We start from the raw sequence: 24,016 nt of genomic DNA, 5'->3' as shown, positions 1-24,016 counted from the left end.
GAGTTTTTTGCGTGAATTCAGCATGAGTTGCTTGATGTTGATTTCTTGCTTGCTTGAGTGTGAAGATGCTTGTTGCTTGTTGATCATGCTTGTTGCATGAAGTTGATGAGAAAAGGTTTAAGTGGGTTTGTTGTTGAATGCTTGACTTGAAGTCGGTAAAGGAGATTTCTTAGGAAACTTTGAGATTAATGGGAAGTTGCAAGTTTCGACTAGATTTGGTTTAAAGCTTTAAGTTTATGGACAATATTAATTTTGTGCTAAGCTTCAAGAAATCGACAGTTAAACTTAAGATTTGGTTCTAGATTGAATTGTTATGTTTTCTTGAAGAAAAGCACCAATTTATGTTTACTACCAAGAAGTGCTTAAAGTATCTCAAGTCAGAGCTGGAAGTTGTCACTGTCGGAGACAATTTGAGTTGACTCAATTAATGACAGTACTACGTGCGAATCGCTTGAGATGGGCAGACCATGTTTACAGAAGGTCAAGTGACGCCCCAGTCCTTAAGGTAACTACTTCAGAAGCGACAATGGGCCCTCGTGCGTCCTAGCCAAGGAAGTTAGTAAGCCACTTTATTTTGAGCTCTATTTCTATGATACAAGCTTAGATTGATTCTACATAAAGTAAACTTAAGGTTTGTCGTGCTTACTTACTTGCTTCCCTGACTTTACATTTCAATTGTGATCCATGGTCTCGATTAGATGTCGCTTAATACTGTTAGACGTCGTTATCATTGACTTCCGCTATCCAAGTGAGCCAAACACATCTCAAATCGGATTCGACTCAAATTTAGGGCGGCCATCTGCTGTATTTTTGCCGGAACGCTGCTGTACTTTACACATTGCTGCTGTGTTCCGACAAAGCCTCAAAATGTTTAGATTTTTCAACTAATCGAATTTTGCGAAAATCCTCTGGCAACCTTACTCAAAGTCTACTAGAAGCAACTTAATTGACTTGAATTAACCAGACAATCATTCTCTGACGCTTATATCAGTCCAAACATCCATTCAATCTCCACAAAATTCAAAACATCCAGATTCATCAATCCTATAACCATCAACAAAACAATCTCAATCTTAAAATACCCAAATAATCATGAGACAAAAATCACTAGATCACATTAGGAAGTGCCCAATGTCAATAAATATTTACAAGTTCAGCACGAGACTATCCAATAAAGAATTCTATTGTAGCGGACACAATGACAACATTGAAAAAATGTCACAAGCCGATGACTTTTTTGTTAGCAGAACTTCTTATAAATTCATACTAATTGATGATCAATGACTGCAAATAAGTCGTCGTAAAATATATATAAAATGTCTTGTCACTGTTAGTATAGCTTCATTACAGACAGCAATATGAACAGACTATTTTTTGCGGTAGGTATGCTTGATATTTTTTTGTGAATTGGAACCAACTTTAATGACTTTTTGACATTTCAGCTTCTTATCATCTCAGCACTTGCTACGGAAATCCTCCCGGCAACCATCACACGCTGCAATCTCGACGATGACTGTTCAACAGATCAAGCATGTATAAATAGAATTTGTGACGATCCATGTGCTGGAAGTTGTGCTGAAAACTCTATCTGCACTCCATTGTATCATGGTGCTTACTGTATCTGTAAGGATGGATTTACTGGAAATCCATTTGAGAAATGTTATGAGATTTTTGAGTTGGTTGAAAGTAATTTGCTGTAATTTTGTGATATTTTTTGATATGAATTAAATTTTGTGGATATTTTGGAATTGCTGGAGTCTTTTATTAGTGTTTTGTGGATGCTGATGGTCTGGATGAGCTATGGAAGCTAAGAATCAATTCCAAAAGTACTCAAGTTATGAACTAGAGTTCCAAACTCAATAACTCGTACTCAACTCGAATAATGTATGGAATAGTCAACTCCGAGCTCTTCCAGGAACACCAATTCATCGCTATGTCGCAAAATTGGATGCTCAGGTTGAATCTGTAGCACTCTATAATGTCTTTAAATTACTTAGCTACTCAATACTTCATAAATCAACTTTAATTCAGATTTTTAGAGCAAATTTTCTATAAAAAATAAACAGCATAGTGCTAATTATTTAGGTATTGTTCCGTATTGTTGATTCTTCTCCGACAAGTCTACATAATACACATTTAGTTTAGTTCCAGTATCGAAAGTGAAATGATAAGATTGTTATTGTTGGTAAATATAATTTTAATATTTTGTTGATGTTCGGAATCAATGTTATTGATGTCACAGCTGACTACAAGGCTTGATTTACATGCTTAAGCTCTACAAAATATACAATCTGATTAAGCCATTGACTCATCTTGACTACCATTCCTTTTAGACACTGCTGATCATCTTTTTAATATCAATAATCGACACCTACGTCAACCAATGCACAACAGACAGTGACTGCCCTTACGATAAATCTTGTAATGCACAGATCTGCAGTGACCCTTGTGTTGGAAGTTGTGGTGCTAATGCAACATGTATACCAATGAATCATGGTGCTTATTGTTCATGCGAACCTGGATTTTCAGGAGATCCTTTTGACATTTGCTATGAAGATTACGATGGAGATCCATATGATGAATTTCTTTGCGGACCATACTCAAAGTTTGTGAATGCCACGTCTGTAGATGACTCTTATTGCTTGTGTTTACCGACATTTAGAGGTAGACCACCGAATTGTACATTTATTGATTGTTATACTGACGATGACTGCTTTTGGAATGAAAATTGTGACTTCAATGAATGTGTGGATCCATGTGATCCGAATCCATGTGGACTACATTCGAAATGTAGAAGTGGAGGTCATCAAAGAGCTCGATGCTCATGTGACACTGGATATTTTCCAGAAGCTAATTATGGATGTCGAGTGGAGATACCAGAAGATAAATTGGTGTCTGTGGAAGAATTGGCAGCAAAACTTACAGGATTGTGTGGATCAGTATGTGGAATTAATGCGTATTGTAGTGGAAATGGATCTTGTGTTTGCAGTGATGGATATTCAGGAGATCCAACAGTCAAATGTGATTTGAATCAATTTGAAATATCAGAACAAGAATGCACACCAAATCCATGTGGACCATACTCAACTTGCACTTATTTCAACAATAATCGGAACTGTTCATGCCTTCCTGGCTACATCTCAAGTCCGCCAAATTGTAGCAGATGCAAAAGTGACACAGACTGCCCCAAAACGTATGTCTGCATAACTGGAGAATGTACAGAAAATCCATGCCTACCATTCTGTGGATATCAAGCAAGTTGTGAAGTTTATGAAGGAAAGATTGAATGTTACTGTGAGGAAATCAATAGATACAATCCATTTATGGAATGTCCAAGACTTGTTGATACTGATAACATTTGTGCTAATGCTAATCGACCTGAATGTGGAGTGAATTTGAAACAAATTTTTAAGCATTCCATGTATCCTGAATTGGATTATGATTTTGATGAGAAGTATAGGAGTGGAGATGAGTGATTTTAATGTATTGGCGTTTCCAAAGTGTTCCTTTACTGAAGATAATTATGGAACCAATTGACAATTCGCATGAATAGCTTCTGGATCCTTCGGTCTCAGCTCAAGTATTGCTAAATCAGAAATTGTATTCAGCAAAATTTAGTTCAGTAATTTATAAGTACATAACCAATAAACATCAATGTTTACATCAAAGATGCCATTTAAATTTATTACAAAATCAAGTTCAAAGGGAATTTAACTGATCTAAATTCAACAATTTGGTCTTAATAACAACATTTTCTAAGTCAACCTTCATCTAATACTCGTCATACTTCATTTTCAGACTTTGATGGATTGAAATAGTCACGTAACTTATCAACAGCACGGAATCGATGAGAGATTTCATTCTTAGTTGCTTTTGGGAGTTCTGCGTAAGTTTGGTCATAACCTAGAGGCTGGAAAATTGGATCCCATCCAAAATCTCGTGGCCCACGTGGTTCTACAATGATTCCTGTAAGAAAAGCTTGTTAATTATTGGAATTAAACTTTATAGACCAAACAACTTACCATCCGTAACTCCTTGAAACAAAACAACATCAGAATTCTCATCTCTAGCAAATCCCATTGTGCAAACGGCCTTAGCTGACTTGTCTTCAAATCCAGCAAGTAATTTGTAAAGATTCTCAGGTCCAAGCTTCTCAAGGAATGATCTTATGTATGGTCCAGGTAAGCCATTGAGTGCATTAAAGCATAAACAAGTATCCTCAACAACAACTGGTCCTTTAACTCGTCTAGCTGCTTCTTTTGCCTTTTCAATAATTATTTCATCAACTTCACCTTGCAATTCCGGCAAATCAATTTTAATGCTGTCAACTTTGTATGGGAACGCATGTCCTAGAATTGCTTTGATTTCCTCTAACTTCTTTGCATTTCCTGTTACGAATGTCAGTGTCCTGGACATCATTTAATTGTTATTTTACTTAGAAAATTAGAAAATTAAATTTAAGCACTTGAGTTGTTGTGGTTGTAAACAATAACAAGTATTAAGTATGGGTAGAGTAGTTTTGGAAGGGATGTGCACTAAGCGCAGAATTAGATTTGAAGTTTCTAACAGTTTCATACTTTATATCAAATGTAATAATTTAATGAGATTATTCAATGTCTTACATACTTACTTACTTAATTTGCTGGTCGTACAGATCAGTTGTGATCAATGACTTCAAACAGGAGTCGCCAGAAGCTGATTCTATCCATTTACCAATTTCCGATACCAAGTGCAATACTATCTTTGTCGACAGCTTCCTTCTAAAAGTTCTTTGGACGTCCACGAGAAATAAACTAGCAGTAAGAACAAGATATTGTTGGACAAAGTGTCATTCAAATCCCATTTTCAAAAAACATGGATAATTTTTTTAAATTTCTCAGCAACCGTTAGATGGCGTTGCTAGTCAATCAGAAGAAAGAAGCAAAATTGTGTAGAATGAATAGCCTTTGCATACAGCTTTATTTTCGGTTACTTGACAATGTATATCAATAAGTGGAAAATATATGTTAGAAATTATAACTCAAGACCAGCCAAACTGATAGATGAATCATGGTCACCGATGACATGGGACCCCATTTAGTAGCCATTTGGAAGCTATGTGGACTTCCATTGCGACTCATTATGAATTCTTTCGACCAATGAGTTTCGCTTGAGAATCTTTTATTACCATATGTTGACAATCTTATATTTCGCTTGTTCTTATACAAGCTCTTCTTATACAAGCTGCATGGACAAAATTGCTACTTTTTGACGTTTCAATACAACATTATTACGATGTTATGTCGCTCAAGATGCATAATAGTTTAATTCTAAATTAATCAAATGGAATTGAATGAAAAATTCAAATGATTAGGAAAAGACAAATTAAATCGAGTTCGAATCTCAAAAAATGATTTCGAATTGTGCTCTATAAAGTGCAAACAAAGCTAATGTTTTTAAAATTTTTGCAATAATTTTTTTTGACTTTTTCTCTCTATCATGTTCAATATGCATCTTCGCTGGTCGTACAACTCAATTATGATCCACAGCTCCTCTTAGTTGGCATCTGTACCTGCATTACACCTGTAAAATAAATCACAAAACTCATCACTTAATAAAATAATTGAATGTTAAGATCATCTACAGCATTAACTCCTAATCGGAAGCTTTTTTCTGATCATTTATCATAAATTTCGTTAAATGCTGTGTAATTTATTGCCCCACATATGAAATTGAGTAAATAAAGATCTAAGCACATCTTAATTAATTCACATCCAATTAAATAATTTGTTACATTATACAACCAATGTTTGTTATTAAATGCTGTCAGTTGCATGGAACCAAGTGAAAGAAAGAAGATGATGGAAGAAAAGGTTTGCAGATGAATGCACATAATTTATGCTTACTTACCATGTGAATAATGTTTACTTACCTCTTCTGGTGCTGTTTTCGTAATTTCGTAATTGAACGTTTGTTTATTTGTATCATTTGCACTACTAATTCATCATCATATGAATGAATGAATGGATCTAGTATTCATTAAAGTGGGAATGTAAGTCAATTGGTGAGAAAAAAAATTGTATTGTGGAACACTTTTAATTGGGTGGGTAAAGGCGCATTTTATACAATTTCTGGTACATGCTGTGATATTTTTTTGAGATGATAATTATGTGATGGATGTAAGTAGGCATGTAATGGATGTGAAATATACAGAATCTCGAATGACAATCATCGGTTACTCGATCAAAAATCGTCTAGGGTGGTGGGACTCAGACTTAGTTCCGGATTCTGTTTCAATCCGAACAATGCCACAGTCACACCATCCTGGTGTAAGATTTTGGATAGATTAACCGACTTGTGCTATTCAGGAATCATGCAAAAGCTATTAAATTTCAGACTCAGAAGTCAAAGTCGACTTGAATTTGCTCTAGTTAGCTAAAAACTGATTGAAATTTATATGAAATTGTATACTTCACAAGTGTCTGCAGAAAATAAAATCAATAATTCGCTGAAAAGCTATTCAAATTTGCATTGAATTATTATTCTGCAAGTACTTGTGAAGTATACAATTTCATACAAATTTCAATTGGTTCTTAGCGAGCTGTGGTGAATTCAATTTGGAATCGACTTCTGAATTTAGGTAATCATTTATTAGATCTGCCTTAAGTTTAATTTAAATCTTTCCTTAATGTTCTTTGATGGTAGTTCACTAGTTACGTTCAGGGGGAAGGAGTAGGAGAAATAGTCTCAATTTCGAATTAAGTTCCTTATTTTGTAATGTAATAAGTGAACGCTCCCTTATTTATGACCCTATATATTAAAACCAAAAGTCATTAAGGTGTAACAATGACTGTTTTTGATCAATTTTGACAGTGAATGATAAAATTTTGCTTCAGAATGTCGCCCGGGCGAATTAAGATCAGTCAGGCATTCATTTGACAATTTCTTGTTTAATTAATAACCGAAACTGTTTAAATTGCTTAAAAACTCTAAATTGCCAATAATTTAGAAATGTCTAAAAGGGTATTGGTCTTCAAAGATCAAGTTACATGGGTTCAAATCCCAATAATCAGCAGAAAATGTTTTAAAGTCTTGGAATAGTTGTATCATTTTTGTGAATTAATTTGCTTATCTAATGGTACTGCTGTTTGTTGGTGTTTTTCCTCCAATTCCTCACCCAAACTGCAATCAAAACTTTTGTTATTCCTGTTCAAAGAGCCATAAATAAGCACTAAATACACCACACATTTTTCATGTTATGTCTCAAAATATTTTCTTTTTTTTTCTTCATTTCATCTTTATTTTTATAACAATTTTGTTGTTTTTTTATGCTTAACACAATCATGTTTGTTTGTAATTCTTCTTATTTCGTACAAAATTTGACATAAAATAATATTATTAAATTAAATGTAATTGATGATAAAATTGATGAGAGAAACAAAATGATGCCACATGTTTATTATGTACACGGTAGATTGAGAGTCAGCTTAGTCATCTCCAGGTGTTAATTGAGTATTCATTTAATAGTAATGTCCATTTTCATAATGTGAAGCTTCATATTGACCATTGTCATAGTGTCCAGCATCATAATGTCCATTGTCATAATGTCCATAATCAGCATAATCGTAAGCGTTCAATGCTGCTGGTGCGTGATGAGCATAATGAGCTGTTTTGGCGACTGTAATGAAAAATATTTAAAAATGTAATGAAATAGTTAAAGGACAGAAGCACGAAAATATTAATGTTAATGACTGTTTGACTTAAAAAAGTTCATCAGCTTTTTGCGTGGCTGATCACGTTTTGTGGATTGCGGATTGTTGCAATTGCTCTTGTTTTGACTTGTTCGTGATTTGACTAAAGGGGTTTATTGTTTGTTGTGGATATTCAATGGATTGAGGCTGTTGGAAGTGTCAGGAGTTGATTTTGAACTTTAAATGGTAAAGTTTTATTTTTAATCCTAGGATTTAATTTTTAATCTCAGGATTTAAATTTAATCTTCTAGGATTTAATCATTTTGCAGCTCCAGATAGTCTAGCAGTTCCAAAAGTCCTTGGAATTTAAAGACAATTTCACACCTTTTGTGTCAATTATTTAGGAAGTGCCCCAACATAAAGCACATGTCAATCACTGCCTCACCTAAGACATATGCTCAGCATACCCAAATAGCCACAAGCTATCCACATTTAAAATAAGCTTTATCTGACAATAGCAAATAGAAAGAAAAAATACATCCGCTGACTGCGGAAGGTTCTTATGGCTTGAGGTCGCGGCAATTATGTTATACAGTCAACAGTCATGACATGCTGAATAAGATGAATTAAAAGAATTAAAAATCATCGAATAAGATAGACAGACAATGGACAATAAAAGTGAAAATTCTTTATAAAGTATAGTCTCTGTACAGCTTCAGCTGTATCTGCCGCGAGAAAATCATTTAATTTGAATACAATTGTGAATTTGTCATTGGACCACATGTATTCATACTCGACGGTGTGTAATAGGCTATATTTTAAAGTACATAAATTCTATAATAAATCGTTAACTGAAACGTGGGAGATTCTTTTATTTACATAGTCATTAATAATTGAAGACAGAGGTGGGATTGAATGGGTTTTGATGGAACTAAAGCTAGATTTGCGGGATCTCTGTAATAATGAAACTCTCGGTCAAGAATCGAAAGCTTGCATTTTCTGCATTTTAGAAGTACAGCTCTGCAGTTTTTGATTGAATCTTATAGATCGTCAAAGGTTGCAGGACCTGGAGTATTTGACGAACCCTTGTATACATAAAGCTATGTTTGAATGGTTCTCTTGCTCAGGCTTTTCATCATCAAGCCAATGGATGTCTGCTACATTTCAAGAATACAGAAAGTGTACAATTTAAATATGAGAATTGGCCATTATTGATGAGCATTCTTCGATAGCTCAGAGGCAGGAACAAGTGATGCAATTTGCAAGACGTGGGTTCGAATCTCACTCTAGATCAGTTATTCGAAAACATACTATTTCTGGGAGATTACCAGCAAAATTGACATATTGTCTCAAAATGTCTTGACTGAATTCTGAATTTAAACATTCTTAGGAATCGATCCTAGTCTAAACTGTCGAATTTAGTTAAATTAAGCTCAACTTCCAAATGACTCTTCTAATTACTAAGCTATATATCTTCATTTATAGTCTAACATTTAAACCTAAGAGGTCGAACCCAAACTGAGTTTGAAAGGAACCGATTGAAATTTGCATGAAATTTTATACTTCGCAAGTGCCAGCAGAAAAGAATTCCTTTCTAATTTCAATCAATTATTTAGCAAATTGGAGCGAATTCTAGTCAACTTTGACTCACAAGGCATCCAACCCTGTCTTTCATCAAAATCAGCACAAAACAAACTATCCAAAAATACATCCACTATACAGTAGTTCAAACAGATGTTTTTGTCAGATCATCAAAACAAAAACACACATCACGAACATAAAAAAGTGCAGGATGATTTATTGACATAGTCAGTTCAAAATGTCAAGCTTCCTTTTACGTCTGCCCATAAGATTTATTACAATTAACTTTAAGTAGCTTTAGAATATCGAGTACTTAAAATAAATGAACTACATTAAAATGTTGATTTACTGCAGGAACTTCTTTGAACTTTCAGCATTATAGCCTCATAAATGCCTTTAATGACGTTCAATTTAGTCTAATTCTGGATGATCTTTTTTAATTAAAGCTTGACTTATTAATTTATTTGCACAACAATCTACCTTGCAACATGAAAAACTATAGCAAATCGCAAAACATCATTACATGATGTCTACATCACAATGCTCCATTAAATTCATTACAATTTGCTTTAAAATCATCACTTGCGCGATTGACATTGAAGAAACACAAAAACTTAATTGAAATGCGATGAGAAATTGCTTACCGAGTGGTGCTGATTTGTAGACAACTGGTGCTGCAACTGGAGCAATGACTTGTTTGTGAACAATTGGTGCAACGGCATGAACTGGAGCGACAACTTTTGTTGCGTGAACTGATGGTCCGGTCTTTGTGACGACGGCGTTAAATCCGTTGACGTCATCGGCTGTGTAGTCAACCTGAGGATGAGTTTTGAGGTTAGAATTTTGTGGAAATGATGGCATTTTGTGCTTAAAAGCATTTTTAAGGATTTTGATTAGGATTAAAGATGGAAATTATTGAATTTTTGAAAATTAACTTGATTTGTAAGAGAATTGCCAATATTGAAGGATTAAGAATGCTAAGCAAGATCTGATCCAAAGCGCATTTCTCTGCTTGTTGTGCATTTGAATGAAAATTTATGAATTTCATGTTTCAAACTTATTTTGAACTCTAAAGGAACTCTTTATCTATTAAAATTCAAACCAATAATCAAACCAGAACTTAATTTCCATCTTCAAATGCTTAATCTCCTTAAATTCGTAGCTTTACATCAACTTTCTCATATCAAATCCAACTCAATTTTAAGCTCTTCTTAATACTTACAGTTCTGATTGAACCATCAGGTTCGACGAGTGAGTATTGTCCCTTTACAACACCTCCATCACGAACTTCGCTTTGGTGCTTGATATCTCCTGTATGATGGTCAGTGACTCCATAGTTGAATGAGTATCTTGGATGATCCTGTTGAGATTTAACACGGAAATTATTAGGTTTTTTCCACAGTTTAATAGTTGGTAGCTTAAGGATGTCTAAATATCGTGGCAGACTATCGTCATGGAATTTCGAAAACTTCGAAATTGATGTCGAAAATTTTCGAAATTAATGTCGAAAATTCGAAATTAAAATGACCAAAAATTTTAAAAATTAACAAATTTTGAAACTTTTGAGATTTATTTTGAAGTTTTTCAAAATTTGATGACTTTGGTCAGCATCGTAATTAAATTTTGATTTTTTTGCATTTTTTGACATTAAATTTTTAAAATTCACAAAAAACCAAACTTTAACATCACAACTTAATCCAAACGATATTCAGATAACTTTCAGCACCACACTAAACTCACATAGTAGTCAACAGCATGTTGGTTATATCCTGGGAATGCCATAACACATGACACAGCCAATGTAACGAAAACAATGAATTTTGCTGCCATTTTTAAACTTTTTTAAATTTTTGACTTAAAGAATTTTTTAAGAAAATTAAATATTTTTTTGGATGTTTGTCGATTGAACTTCTGACTTGTACTATTCTCTATCGAATCTTATGTTAAGTTTATATATGAAAAATGTCTAGCTACTTGAGTTATATTTTTTTTTGGATATAAAGCACTGTTGTGTGGTTGAAAAAGTCTGGGTGGTTTACACACAACAATAACATCACGAGAGAGTCGAATGAGAATAACAAACAATCGACCGTAATTGCACACTGTGAAAAAAAAATAATGAAAGAAAAAAGTTTCGTGATTGTATGGAATTTTGCTACTTCTGTTGCTGTTGCTTTATTGATCTGTATTTGTGCGGGAGCTGGTTAAAGGGAAAAAAAAGCTCAAACAGAAGGAAAAAAAAAGTTTTTTTTTTGAGCATAAAAAAGTATGTTGAATATTTTTGGGGAAGGGATAGAACAAGCCACAATGAAGAGGTCAATGGTGCTGTTTGTGGCGCTTTATTATAGGCTATAATATTGTGTGTGAATTTGAATAATAGCTTGAATGTAATTCTTTTTATTGCGCTTTATCTTTTCTTAGCGATTTTTCCGCAAATGATGCTGTGCTTTGTCTGTGCGTCAGTTGCGATTTATCCCTGCGGCTGTATGATACAGTGATCTAGTTCTATGACTCAATTTTTGCGGAAAAAGATTTTTTAATAATTTTTATTGATTGCTTTAGGGAGTTTCTAATGAGATGTTGGATTTTGGAATTAAGTGCTGATAGGAATTAGCTGTGGATTGGAATTAAGTCTTTGTTGATCCGGATATCTTGGTGATTTTAATAGATTTTGATACAATAATGTATTTTGGGCTAGATATGAGTTTGATAATGCATCTAAATTAAGTACACGACGTAGGAAAGGCAATGAACACTGTCTATAAGCCGTTATGACTGCGTCATAAATTCCGAATCAATTTGACAGCAATTATGACTCAAGCCGACCAATTCCAAATGGAATTGTCAATTCTGGACATCATTTTACTCTTCAGGAATTCGAATTGTAGCTTAAAAATCATTATAGCAATCAAATAGGCACAAATCCTATGTCATATCCAAATATTAATGCATTCTGCAATCATATCATAGCCTTAATCTCAAAATGCTTCACATCCCCATTCACCTCCAAATCCTCCCAAACTCTTCCATCTGTTTTGCATCTTTATTGTCCCATATAAATCTCAATCGATCGTCGCATAAGTACAAATGAATCGACAATGAGCATAGAAATTGTCATCATTATCATCGATCGATTGTATATCAATTTCATTTTTTTACATTTTACTTATTGTTCGACATAATTCAATGGCATAACAATAACAATAACAATGATGATATGTAAAATGGACCTTGTTGGGGAATCTTTTATGTCATGTGCAGACAACATGTGAGAAAATGTGTATTATGATGCAATAAACGGTTAACGTATTTAATTGAATGCCTTTATGTTGGACATTTAAATACGCTAAATGAGAATTTGATCGAAATTGTGATGCTGTCGTTGTTACTGATATGACAAGGTATAAAAGGGCTGAATTGGCGGTCAATTGCTGAAATTGAACTTGATTTGAGTGATATAGATGCTGGACAGCACAAGGTGATCGAATAGGGAACTGCTATGTTGTTGTATACGCAAAGTTGACTTGACGGCATCAGAAGTTGCCTTAACGGAACCATGATTTTGACTAATTTTCGGGAATCCGCTGACTTGTGTTGCTCAGAGATTCCCAAAAAGCCAATATTGCCTCATTGCCTCACAGTCCCTTTTACAAGAACTAACGATTACTCATTCACAGCATTACACCTCTCTTTTTTTAAGGCATGACATCATAAAAATCTAATAAATCTTAATTTATTTTTTTTTTCTGCTTGAACTGCATGTGACTTACCTAATCTCACTCACAACATCTTTCTTTTCATATCTTTATACGGCTAGACAACAAAAAAAACTGGAGTTCATTGTCGAAATATTTCAATATAAATTTTTTATAAATGAATAAATTCGATCGAACATTTAAAAATTTGTAAATGATTTTTAATTCAATATCGATTGGGTCATGCTTATGATACTTATCAGCTATTGTTTATTTATTTTGAGACATAGAGTTGGGGTGGGAAACCTTTTTTGAATCATGGTATATCTCAGACAAAGAAAAATATACGAGGCACACCTGAGATTAATCGTATCATACACTAGTGTGTCGCGGGCCTGGGGACAAGTATTTTTATCGTTAGTCTCAACTTCGCATAGCATCGCGCTCAGCTATTTTCGGCTACGCTGGGCTATATGCGGTCACTCTCTTCCTTGTTCGATTACGCTCGACTTTGTTCGGTAAGGCTCGGCTTTGGTATGTCACGCTTGGTTTGGTCGTTCACTCTCGGCTTTCTTCGGTCACTCTCAGCTTTCTTCGATCACACTCGGCCAAGTTCGATTACGCTCGGTTATTTTCGGTTACACTCGGCTATATTGGGTTTCGCTTGATCAGCCCTGCTCAGCTAGACTGAAAAGTAAGTAATAGACTCAAATTCAAGAAATAATTCCTGCTTCCCTCAATACACTCTTAGACGCGATTCACAGGTTGCCCATCCCTGAATTAGATGGAGATATTTCGCAGTATATACATATTAATATGTTATGCTCTTTGTTTATTTGTCGGTGTTTAAATTGAGTTTTGAGCAGTTTTGTGATATTTTTGAGGGTTTTTGCAATGGAATTGAATTTGATCGGATGATAAGGTAGTGGAATATTTGAAGTAGAATTGGTTATTTATCTTCTAGACTCAATTAGTGTACGATTACTTTGCACAAATTTGCAAAAATATTGAAGGCTCATCCACGAAACTTGTATGCTCAAAATAGACCTAAAGGCATCTTGGCCAAGGAATTGAGTCAATATTTCGAACATCCAGTCGATTCATGTCCTACATGATGTCATTCCCGAATCTAAACATTCAATCCCATTAGCAATCGCATTCAGCTTAACTACTATTATCTCTAATAAATATCCTGATCCATTACTCACTCCATAATCCACCAAATTAATGCAATCACAACAAACCAATTGCTTTGCTTTTTTTATTCATTATTGCCTTAATTTAAGATTATACAATAAGCTAACAATATAAAGCACAACTGAATCAATACAGTTTCTTTGCAAAAATATTTCTTTACATCTTCTGTTGAAAAGAAATTGCCGCTGGCTGTTAGCAAAATCTTGTGAACTTTTAAAGCTCCTCTTTTCATGTCAAACAAAACAAAATAAGCTGTTGAAATGCTTTTTAAATAGCAATGCTAATTAATTAATGATGAGGAAAATAAATGGTAATTGAGCATACAATTACATCTAATTCTATTGCTAAGTATGAAGTATTTAGCATTTATTATTATTGGGTATTATAGCTGTGAAATTAATTCGATATTTGAATTGGGATTTTTTGTTGAATTTTGGAGGATTTAGGAGGATTTTGAGCAGTAATTGCAGTTTTTGCTAAGAATTTAGACAAATTTTGATGGTTTGGCTCAATGGTGGGCAACATGTGTGCTGAGGACCATTAGTTTGCAACCAAAAGTTATTGGAAATGTCAAGAACCTTATGCCGAATGAGGTTTTTGTGGCGGCTTATCTTCAAAGTGTACCCGGGGTAATAAAAGGTTGTCCACCACTGATTTAGCACAATAATGAACCACTAAATGAGCTTAAATGAGAATTCGCAACGATAGAACATCAACCAAGTTAGTCAACCCCAACAGATGAAGAACATGCTCATGAGTGTCTCAAAGAGCTTAACGAGATCACTAATGCGCCGATATGTGACCGTATTTACAGTAAGACGAAAAAATGCTCTATCGGCACAGTAACGGCTAGATTGGTATCAATTGGCACAGAATAGTGATGAAAGGACGTCAGTTCATCGTGCGAGAATTCGTACATACTGGGTGACAGAGCCATCAACAGGATCAGCTGGAAAAAGGAAGTTCTACATAGTAGGAACATGGTTACAATCTCACTGTAACGGCTGATTATGCCGATTGAGGATGTTCATTTAAGTGAGAATGCTCATAATCTGTTAGGACAAGTTGAACTCAAAGAGACAATCTTGAATGCAGTGTAAAACCAACTTTTTAACATGAATTTACAGCTATGCTTGTCTTAAACACACAAAATTCAATTAAATCCACTCTCAAATTCCCTCAAAACCATCTCAATGCCAATCTAGCACCATAAAAATCATAAAATTCTCACCTCATCAAATCAAATTTCCTCATTAATACCGGAAGGAAGGTATTTGCATCGCTCTAAACCAAACCTAACGACATTACATGTTTTACGACTATTCAGCAATGTAAAAAAGCTATAAAAAATTAATGATCGATGTCAAATCTCATCCTTGAATGTCTAAAAACCGATGCTGATGTCAACAATAAATTAAAAGTTCATTCAATGGAAGTAAAGTCACATAAAATGTAAAGGTGTCAATACAGCAAATTAGATTAAGAACAAAGTCGTGAAGTTGTAATTATGGTGACGGTCGCACAGAGTTCACGACTACGAGAAGGACTTGACATTCTGTAGAAAAAAAAAAGAATTCTTTTGTTACGCGTGTTGGAAATGCTGGAGAAAATGAACAATGAAATTTGGCCATAACCCATGTGACATGAGACTGGCTTATTCTTATGTTAAACTTGTCGCTTGACCTTCTGTTATAGACTCGAATAGCTTTAAAAATTCTTAATGGACTGAAGCATGCTTTGTACATTTCTTATGCTGCATGCCAAGACAAAAGCAACAATTTTTCAAATTCTCATCCATGTCAAAATTCATTACGACTCAAAATTGCAGTTGCTGTTGCTGTAACCCGAAAAAATAATAATTATGCATCTAAGAGTGTGAAGTGATGCCGATGAAATGCAATTGGTGCAGCAAATGAAACAAAAACAACAAAAAAATTGTGTTCACATCAAACATTAAGACGTAGATTGAGGCGATAATTTTTTACCACGCGCAATGACTCAATGTTTGCAATAATATTTGCACACTGGAACAAAAAAAAAGTATAGTAATAGAGTTGTTACTTTTAATAATTTGTGTTTCTCTCTCATGCTTTTGATGGATTGCTTTGATTTGATTGCTTTTGGAATGATGAGGGGGAATTTTGGCATGCAGTTTGTCTGATTTTTATGGAAAGAAGCTGTTAAACTGAACAGCTAGCATTAGAAATTGGCAATTCAAAGCCAGCGATAGGGCCAGTTTCAAGTGATATTTGATGGAAGTCATGGATCACAATTGATTTGGACGACCAGCAAAGGATGTAAGTAAGTTGTCTGATTTTTGAGTGGATTTTGATCTCAAATTGCTTAAGTTAATGCTTTCCTCACCAATAGAAGTAAATCAAAGTGGAAAGGTGGCGGAACGGTTTAGTACTTTGGTACCTTACTATTCCAATATCAACCCTACGATCACGGGTTCGAGACTAAACAGGATTGTATTTTTCACTTGTCTTTTTTCAAATCATATATAATGAAATCACGGCTCACAGTCTTACTTTGTAGACTCAAGGTAAGTAATATCATCAAAAGAGTGGTTCTGATTCCAATATGAACATTTGGTCTACTGAATGCAGAGGCCTGGTGAGCAGCCTTACTCGTTAGACAAATAGTAGCCGCGAATCACCCTAGCGTGTGCAGCTCTGGAACTCCTTCTTTTGATTACCTATTAGACAGAGTCAGTTTTCTGTTGATGGTACTCAAGAGAGAATTAAGGAAGACCTTAGAATTAGGGCTTTGGATCCACCTGATATGGGTGAAATATATTGCAATTTTGACTATTTTTGGTTACTTTCTCATCATAAGATAGCTTAAATTACTCGACCTGATCTAATTAAAAGTTTTTTCGATAAGGATGGCAAAACGCTACAAAAAGGGAGGAGGTCGGGGTGGTAGTGTGTTTAAACTCTCTAATTACAGAAAAAATAATGCGGCAGAAAACTCAAAACTCCAAACATTTCAATTAAATTCGCTTCTTTCATTTTAATCATCAAAACTCAACTCAACTTGTAGCGAAAAACATTCCAAAAGAAATACACAGAAGACAAAAGAAGTACAATTAATAAAATGTAGGTTAGCAAGCAGAAATTATAAGCATCATAATTTGTGATTCCAAACGATTAGCATATCGTGCAAAATAAAAGATGAAAATTCAACAGCTACAATTATGTGTCTTAAAATGGAAATTTATGAATTAAAAAACCATTGCGGTTCTCTTGTAAATTCAACAGCAAGTCGACCGAACTTGAAGGTCAAATGACAATAAAAAGATCTAGCTGACAAATTGAATTTTCTAAGTTTTTCAGCAATTTTTTTTTTGCAGTAACTTCTTTTTATGGCTTTTATTCCCATATTTGAGATTTCTCAGAATTGTAATGAATTTCAAGTAGCTATGCAGACTTGATCTTGTCAAAATTTATTGTCTATTTGACTTTGGAAAGGAAATTGGAAAGAATTGTGTTGTAGATTTGATTTATGTGGTTATTTTAATGTGCGGGTGATGTATTAAGGACAATTGTTGAATTAGGGATGTTGTAATCTTGACGATGATCAATTAGAATCGAGCTTGGATGGGAATAGTGACAGAATGAGACTTTTGTCAGAAAGACTAATCCTTTTCTGTTTGTTTTACTAACCATAAAGGCACACGGTGAAGAAATAGTCGAAAATACGATTTAACCAGCGTAAATTTGACTCCAGGCAAGATCCGATGAAATTCAGCCTCTCGCCAGAGTTTATTCGGTCTAAGGTCGGATTTAGAATCATTTCTACGCTATGTAAGGCTTTTGATCCAATAGGAATTCGAATCCACAAATACTTTTGATTACATATCAAGCAGAGTTGACAAAAGCCGGGAGTTGTTGCTCTATAGTTTATCTTTCGCTGGTTTCCATTTACAATGATTCCTTCCACAGGTTAACGCTTTACTGCCATTAAATACTCCTAACTATTCAGCTACCAAGGATTCTTAAACTCCACCGTACAACGTTCATTTAAACCTTCATCCTCTATGCAATCCTAATTGCTCAGCTCTTACCAAAGTATTGGACCAAGCTGCATATCCAACAATGTCAAAAGGTCTTAAACTGTGCAAATTGAACAAACATATGTTTCAAAGTTTGACTCAATGTTGCTGAGTACCAAAAGATCAACAACACAAGTTATCGACTGACCCACTAGCTACTCATGCTGAACATTCACATCATAATTATTAACATGATCAATAATTTTCAAATTTAAATTACCAAAAAAAAAAATTTTTAATTCAAATAAATCTCTGTCAAAATGCAAACAAATGAAATTAATCGCTGGCATATAAAGGCTTACAACAGCACCTTGCTAGCTTGAGATATTGTAATTTTAAGAGGTGAATGCACGCCCGATCTCATGTTTCAGATATTCAAAATAATTTGTTTTTCTTTACCCAAAATAAAGACACAAAAATTATATTTTTTACTGTCGCTATGGCTGTCACCTTGGCAGTAAATTAAAAAAAGTCTTATTGCTTTCTTAATAAAGTCATAAAAGAGCAAAACTAGCAGAAAAAATCAATTTTCATAGCTAATTATGGATACGATTTGTATCGCACGTAAATGTTCTTTTACAGCTTGTTTACAGCTTGTTGGAAGTGAAATTGATCTTTGTATGAAATATCCAGCAGATGGTCAACCTTTAGATGATCTAGACAGGATGATGAAAAGAAAATTGGAAGAGATTATCGCTTGATCAAGTCTGGCAATGAATGAAATTCAGTTGAAGACCAAATTTGGACGATCATTCAAGAACTTGAAGCTTTAATGAATTAAAATGCAAATTGAATTGCTGAATGAAGTTTGACTGTTGGAATTGGCAATATTAAATTCAGCCATGCAATTAAGTACTTGCAATTTAAGCTTCCTGAATTGTAGGAGGATCTAGTCTAATTAAGGCGATATCCCGGATTTTCTAGATCATTTATTGCTGTCCATCCGGAATGTCAATCAAATTTTTTGACCAATTTTTGATATAGGCGAATAATTTTTAAGGTATGGTCACAAAATATCCTGCATGAAGTATTGTATTGTAATTAATTAGCTATTAAAATGCCAAAACACTCGCACTACATGAGCAGAGATGGTGATTTGGTATGAAACTGCAATTTTGAGGGAACATATAATAAACAGCAGCAATCTCATGTACTTCATAATATATCTATACTTTTTGGGGTTTTCACAGCTTCTGTGGCTCGGGATTCAGCATTGTGCTAATTTTTGTCATATGGACAATACTCTATATAATGATTAAAAGCGCTTAGAATGATGGGAACCGAACCTACATCATCATAAGATTTCATATATCGCACATTATGCCGATCTACTATATTCCCACAAAAGTGGCGATTGGAATCCAGCATTAGAGTCAGATTCAAGTAATATCTCCTAACAGACAAAGATCACGCTTTTAAGAGCTTGATCTACTTAAATACATTAGTTAAGCATGCATGCGAGCGTCCTCCCAGCTTACTTTGCTTTTTAGAACATGTTCTTTGCCTGTTACTTAAGTCTCGGTCTCGGTCTCGGTCACAAGAACCCTTAGTCAGAAACCTTAGTCACCTAGAAAAAATCACATCCCTACTTCCAAATCACCAACCCTGCCCAGAAACAATCAAAACACAACATTCAGTCAACAACAATAATTTTTGCTGTCAAAATGCGCAAATTCTGAATCACTCAATTCAAGGAACTAAATATCCATTAAAATAATTTCGTTAAACTGTCAAAACGATTAAAAATTCATTAGCCAATCGTATCATGACTCATAACTACCTCCGACTATCCTAATAATAATGAAATAATAAAAAGCATAAAATTAACACCCAATTTGGAATTCTTTCTCATGCATTCCATTTGATCAAACTAAGCGATGACTTTCAAAATTAAAAAAAGGCTCAATTCATGTCACAGATAATCTCGTTGATCAGTTCATTGACTATATCTTACTAATTAGCTACAATTTTGATACATAAACATAAACAATCATGATTATGACTAATTTAGAGCAAAATAGCAATAAAATAAGGAATTTTTTTTCATACTGCAATGCCGAAACCGCAAATGAACTACTTAATATCTTCGACATCTCATTAAATATCAAGTTGAACGGTAAAGACAACAAAAAATGCAAATTTTCACCTTCGATAATATTCGCAGTAAATGTCGCATATATTTAATCATCTGTTTGTTTTGCATGAACCGCAAATAGGCAAATTGCATCACTGACAAATGGAACTAGCTGTAATAAAAAAATACAAAATAGTTAACCGCATGCAAGAAATATTCTGTTCAATAAATAATTACAATCTTAAGTATGAATCTATATATCGAAATTGCGTATGGCAACCATGTCAATCATGTGCTGTATACATTGCAGTTCAACGTGAATGTTTCATTAATTTATATAAAGACTATAATTTTCAAATATTTGAAGCTATAGCCAAACAAGAAGGAAAGAGAAACAAGAAATCTCTTTGTGGATATACATTTTCAATGTCAATGTTACGCAGCGGCAATTGAAACAATTTTTTTTTTGTTGTTGCTTTTCGTTTCTGTGTCATTTCTTGTATGCGGCGCTTGAAAGCGAAAGTTGCGACACAATTGTACATTAAACTTCAAAAAAATATAAATCGAAAGAATGAAGCCATGGAAAGAAGAAGAAAGACGGAATTGAGAGTTAATACAGTTGTTGGGCTATTCGGACCGTGGGAATTTAGTTGCTAAAAATAAAAAATAAAAAAAAAAAAATAAAAAAAAATGACGCTTTAAGTTCAATTCTCAGATAAGTTGGAATTTTGGGTTCAATCAATAAGTCATCGCTTCAAGTTCAAATTTTCAAAATTCAAAATTATGTCATCGCTTTAACCTTAACTGAACAAAAATCGACGCTTTGAGCTCAATCCTAAAGAAAAATCGACGATTTAAGTTCAATTTTCCATAAAAGTAAGATCATTAAGTTCAATTCTCAAAAGAAAAGTCTACGCTGTGAGTTAAATTTTGAAATTAGGACATTTCAAGACTATGAATGACTAAAACTTATTTCTAGAGAAAATATTGCAGGATTAGCTTAAGAATGTCGACGTTTCATGTTCAAGTCTTATGAAAAGTCGAAGCTTTTTCAAAAATTTTCAAAAATATTTTAAGGCTTTAAATTTAATTCTCAAGTGAGTCAATTATTTAGATTCTAAATAAAATGGCCTAGGATTAGCCAAGATATTCAGGATTAGCCATGTCATTCAGGATTAGCCATTCAAGTCAACTTCAAGTTCATTTCTTAGGAAAAGTCGACACTTTAAGTTCAATTTTTAAGTAAAATCAACGATTTGAGAAACTTTTAGTTCAATTCTCTAAACTTAGTCATCGCTTTAAATTCAAATTTTTATAAGAAGTCACCGCTTCAAGTTTCATTCTTAAAAATAAGCCTAAACGGCATACGACCTTGTAATGATTGGAAATCGGGCTCCAGGACAACATGACTCCTTCTCCAAGTCAGATTCGTTGAAATCCGACCTCAAGTCAGAGTAAAGTCGTTCTGGTATATCTGGAAGTCGATTCTTCAAGTTCTGAATAAAAAAGACAGTTCAATGCCCAGTTCATACTCTTCGAAATACGGTGTCACTACACAAAACCACCGAATTACTTCATGTACCGTACAGCATGAGTTCCGATAAGTGAATGCCTTTTTTTCAATCTTTGTTAATATACAGCAAGAATGCAATAAGAGGAGAAAAATATGTTTCATTAATTAATTACTGTTCGGAATCAGATTAATGACTAAATGAAAAGAATGATGATTGCATGTCAGCTATGTAGTTTCGGCAATCCATCGTTCACTCCCATTAAAGTAAGTAACGCGCAAAACATAATTAATTAATGCTATTTTCTAGTGCAAGAGTTGAGACCACCTCCAACAAGCTCATTTCATTCATCATCGACACAATCTGTCAGCCTCACTATATTTTTTCTATGGCTGCGACCTCTCATGATATATTAGGAAATTCGTCGTGTCTCTTTTTAGTTCCAAAAAAAAATCTGATGAAATTTTGTTTTCGGGTCAGTATTTTTGCTTCCTCGTTAATAACCCAAACAATCACATATGTCTACATACTCAACATATCAATCACAGCATGTGTATAGTCAATTGTCCAAACTTGCGAATTTTTAGCCATGAAAATTCCTCAATTTGCTAATAATCACACTGGAGGTCTCGATCACTCAACGATTTTTTTTTTATTAGTATTTCTGCTTGGTTCCATGGCACTCGATCAATATCGATTGCAGTTTTTTTTTATTAGACATGATTTGTTGTTTTAATTTATTGCTGGTTATAATATGGACATTAAAGCGCATGTTAGAAATGAGCAAAAAAAAAAAGAAAGAAAGAAAAATGGATGAAAGAGGAATGTGGGTATAGAGGTAGAGTGAGGTGTATCAAGGGATGGGCAACTGTTGATGGCTAAAATGAAAATTTCGGTATTGAGGGAATGTTCGAAATTGACAAAGCGCTAAGAGGGAAATGGGAAAAAAGTTGGGGAATTTACAATTTTATTACGGTATACCCTCTATTGTTACCATGGGACGAGAAGGATTACCGTGGGTCGGCCCGTGTTGGGAAAGGGATATAACGTTGAGAGAGCGGAGTTTACCATGAAAAAGAGGAATTATAGTGGGAAGAGAGGGGTTAAAATGAGAAGAAAGAGGTTACGGTAGGAAAAGAGGAGCTAGAGTTGGAATAGAGGGGTTACCGTGGGAAGATATAAGTTACCATGGAAGGAGAAGGGTTACCATGGGATGAATGGGATTATCGCGATGAGAGTGGGACTACCGTCAAGGGAGAAAGGCCACAGTATGTTGAGAAGGGCTACAGTGTGGGGAGAAGGGCTCCCGTATCCGCAGAAAGGCTTACCGTGGCCAGAGAGGGTTAATCGTGTAGAGGATTTACCATGAGGAGAGAGGTGCTATTCTGAGAGAGAGAGAGATTACAGTAGACGAGAAAGGTTGCTTTGGGGGGAGAGGGGTTGCCGAAGGGAGAGAGGAGCTATAGTTATAAAAGAGAGAGAGAGAGATTAGATTTGTAGGAACAGAAGAGTTACAGTAGAAATAGAAGGATTGCAGTTAAAAGAGATGGGTTACAGTGGGAAGAGAGGAGAGTTTCAGTGCGGGAACAAGAGTTACCGTGAGAAGAGACTAGTTACAGTAAGATAAAAGGAATAAAAATGGAAAGTGGGGTTTCCATATGGTGAGATAAGTCATAGTGATGTAGAAGGGTTACACTGAGAAAAGAGGAATTGCAGTGACTGAAAATAGTATTTTCAAAGTTACTAAATTCCAGAATATTACCATTAAGTGCCCATCCCCTGATCAAAAATCAAGCATCAATTTCACGCTTTACTAGATCTAACTGAAAGCACATTGAGACACAAGTTTAACGTACTAAACAAGTTCAATCATGACTATTTAAATTTGAGTAACCGAACTTTATGACTTATAGGTTATTACTTTTTAAATTAATCGAGAAATAAACCTATATTTCAATTAACATTTTTTTCCATATTTCTCAACATTTACACATTCCCGACTTTTATTTTCTCCTTCATGCGCAGTACTGATTTTCAGTGCTCATTGGAATTATTACAAAATTAAGTTTGAGGCAAAATCTATTAAGTCAAAAGACCTTTCTTATTTGACCGTGCCTTATTCTATTTAATAAATTTATTAATTTCATTTCTGGATACACATTAAATTATATAACTTACTTTTTTTTGCACATTTATTCACATTTTAATGTTATTTAGGTTTATGACTAGAA

At 34.3% G+C, this 24,016-nt stretch overlaps 3 protein-coding genes and 1 long non-coding RNA gene across 6 annotated transcripts; 2 read left to right on the top strand and 2 right to left on the bottom strand.

The window, feature by feature from the left end:
* Positions 1–1,264: 1,264 nt before the first annotated feature.
* On the top strand, positions 1,265–1,748 carry LOC139085629 (uncharacterized). The gene is made up of 2 exons (XR_011543940.1): positions 1,265–1,379; positions 1,443–1,748. It is a non-coding gene; the product is annotated as an uncharacterized lncRNA (long non-coding RNA).
* A 407-nt stretch (positions 1,749–2,155) lies between these two features.
* Positions 2,156–3,668, top strand: LOC139101121 (fibropellin-1-like). The gene is made up of 2 exons (XM_070653998.1): positions 2,156–2,185; positions 2,334–3,668. Exons 1-2 carry the CDS (start codon positions 2,165–2,167, stop codon positions 3,474–3,476), a joined length of 1,164 nt encoding a protein of 387 aa, XP_070510099.1. The 5' UTR covers positions 2,156–2,164; the 3' UTR covers positions 3,477–3,668.
* On the bottom strand, positions 3,652–4,807 carry LOC139101122 (inosine triphosphate pyrophosphatase). 3 transcript variants are annotated; one of them, XM_070654000.1, is made up of 3 exons: positions 4,631–4,807; positions 4,023–4,434; positions 3,652–3,966 (listed from the first exon to the last, which is right to left on the bottom strand). In XM_070654000.1, exons 2-3 carry the CDS (start codon positions 4,417–4,419, stop codon positions 3,782–3,784), a joined length of 582 nt encoding a protein of 193 aa, XP_070510101.1. In that variant the 5' UTR covers positions 4,420–4,434; positions 4,631–4,807; the 3' UTR covers positions 3,652–3,781. The 3 variants fall into 3 exon arrangements, with proteins under 3 accessions (XP_070510101.1, XP_070510102.1, XP_070510100.1); XM_070654001.1 differs by having other exon boundaries at positions 4,635–4,807; XM_070653999.1 differs by lacking the exon at positions 4,631–4,807 and having other exon boundaries at positions 4,023–4,511.
* Positions 4,808–7,239: 2,432 nt separating this feature from the next.
* Positions 7,240–11,190, bottom strand: LOC139085624 (cuticle protein 7-like). The gene is made up of 4 exons (XM_070633717.1): positions 10,992–11,190; positions 10,474–10,611; positions 9,896–10,067; positions 7,240–7,657 (listed from the first exon to the last, which is right to left on the bottom strand). The coding sequence occupies exons 1-4, from the start codon at positions 11,079–11,081 to the stop codon at positions 7,500–7,502; spliced, it is 558 nt and encodes a 185-aa protein (XP_070489818.1). The 5' UTR covers positions 11,082–11,190; the 3' UTR covers positions 7,240–7,499.
* Between the last annotated feature and the right edge of the window lie 12,826 nt (positions 11,191–24,016).

Source organism: Chironomus tepperi, unplaced genomic scaffold (genome assembly GCF_022539635.2).
Source record: "Chironomus tepperi strain 1889 unplaced genomic scaffold, CSIRO-AGI_Ctep_v1 contig_74, whole genome shotgun sequence".
NCBI lineage: Eukaryota > Metazoa > Arthropoda > Insecta > Diptera > Chironomidae > Chironomus > Chironomus tepperi.
This window is presented reverse-complemented; position numbering and strand designations above follow the sequence as displayed.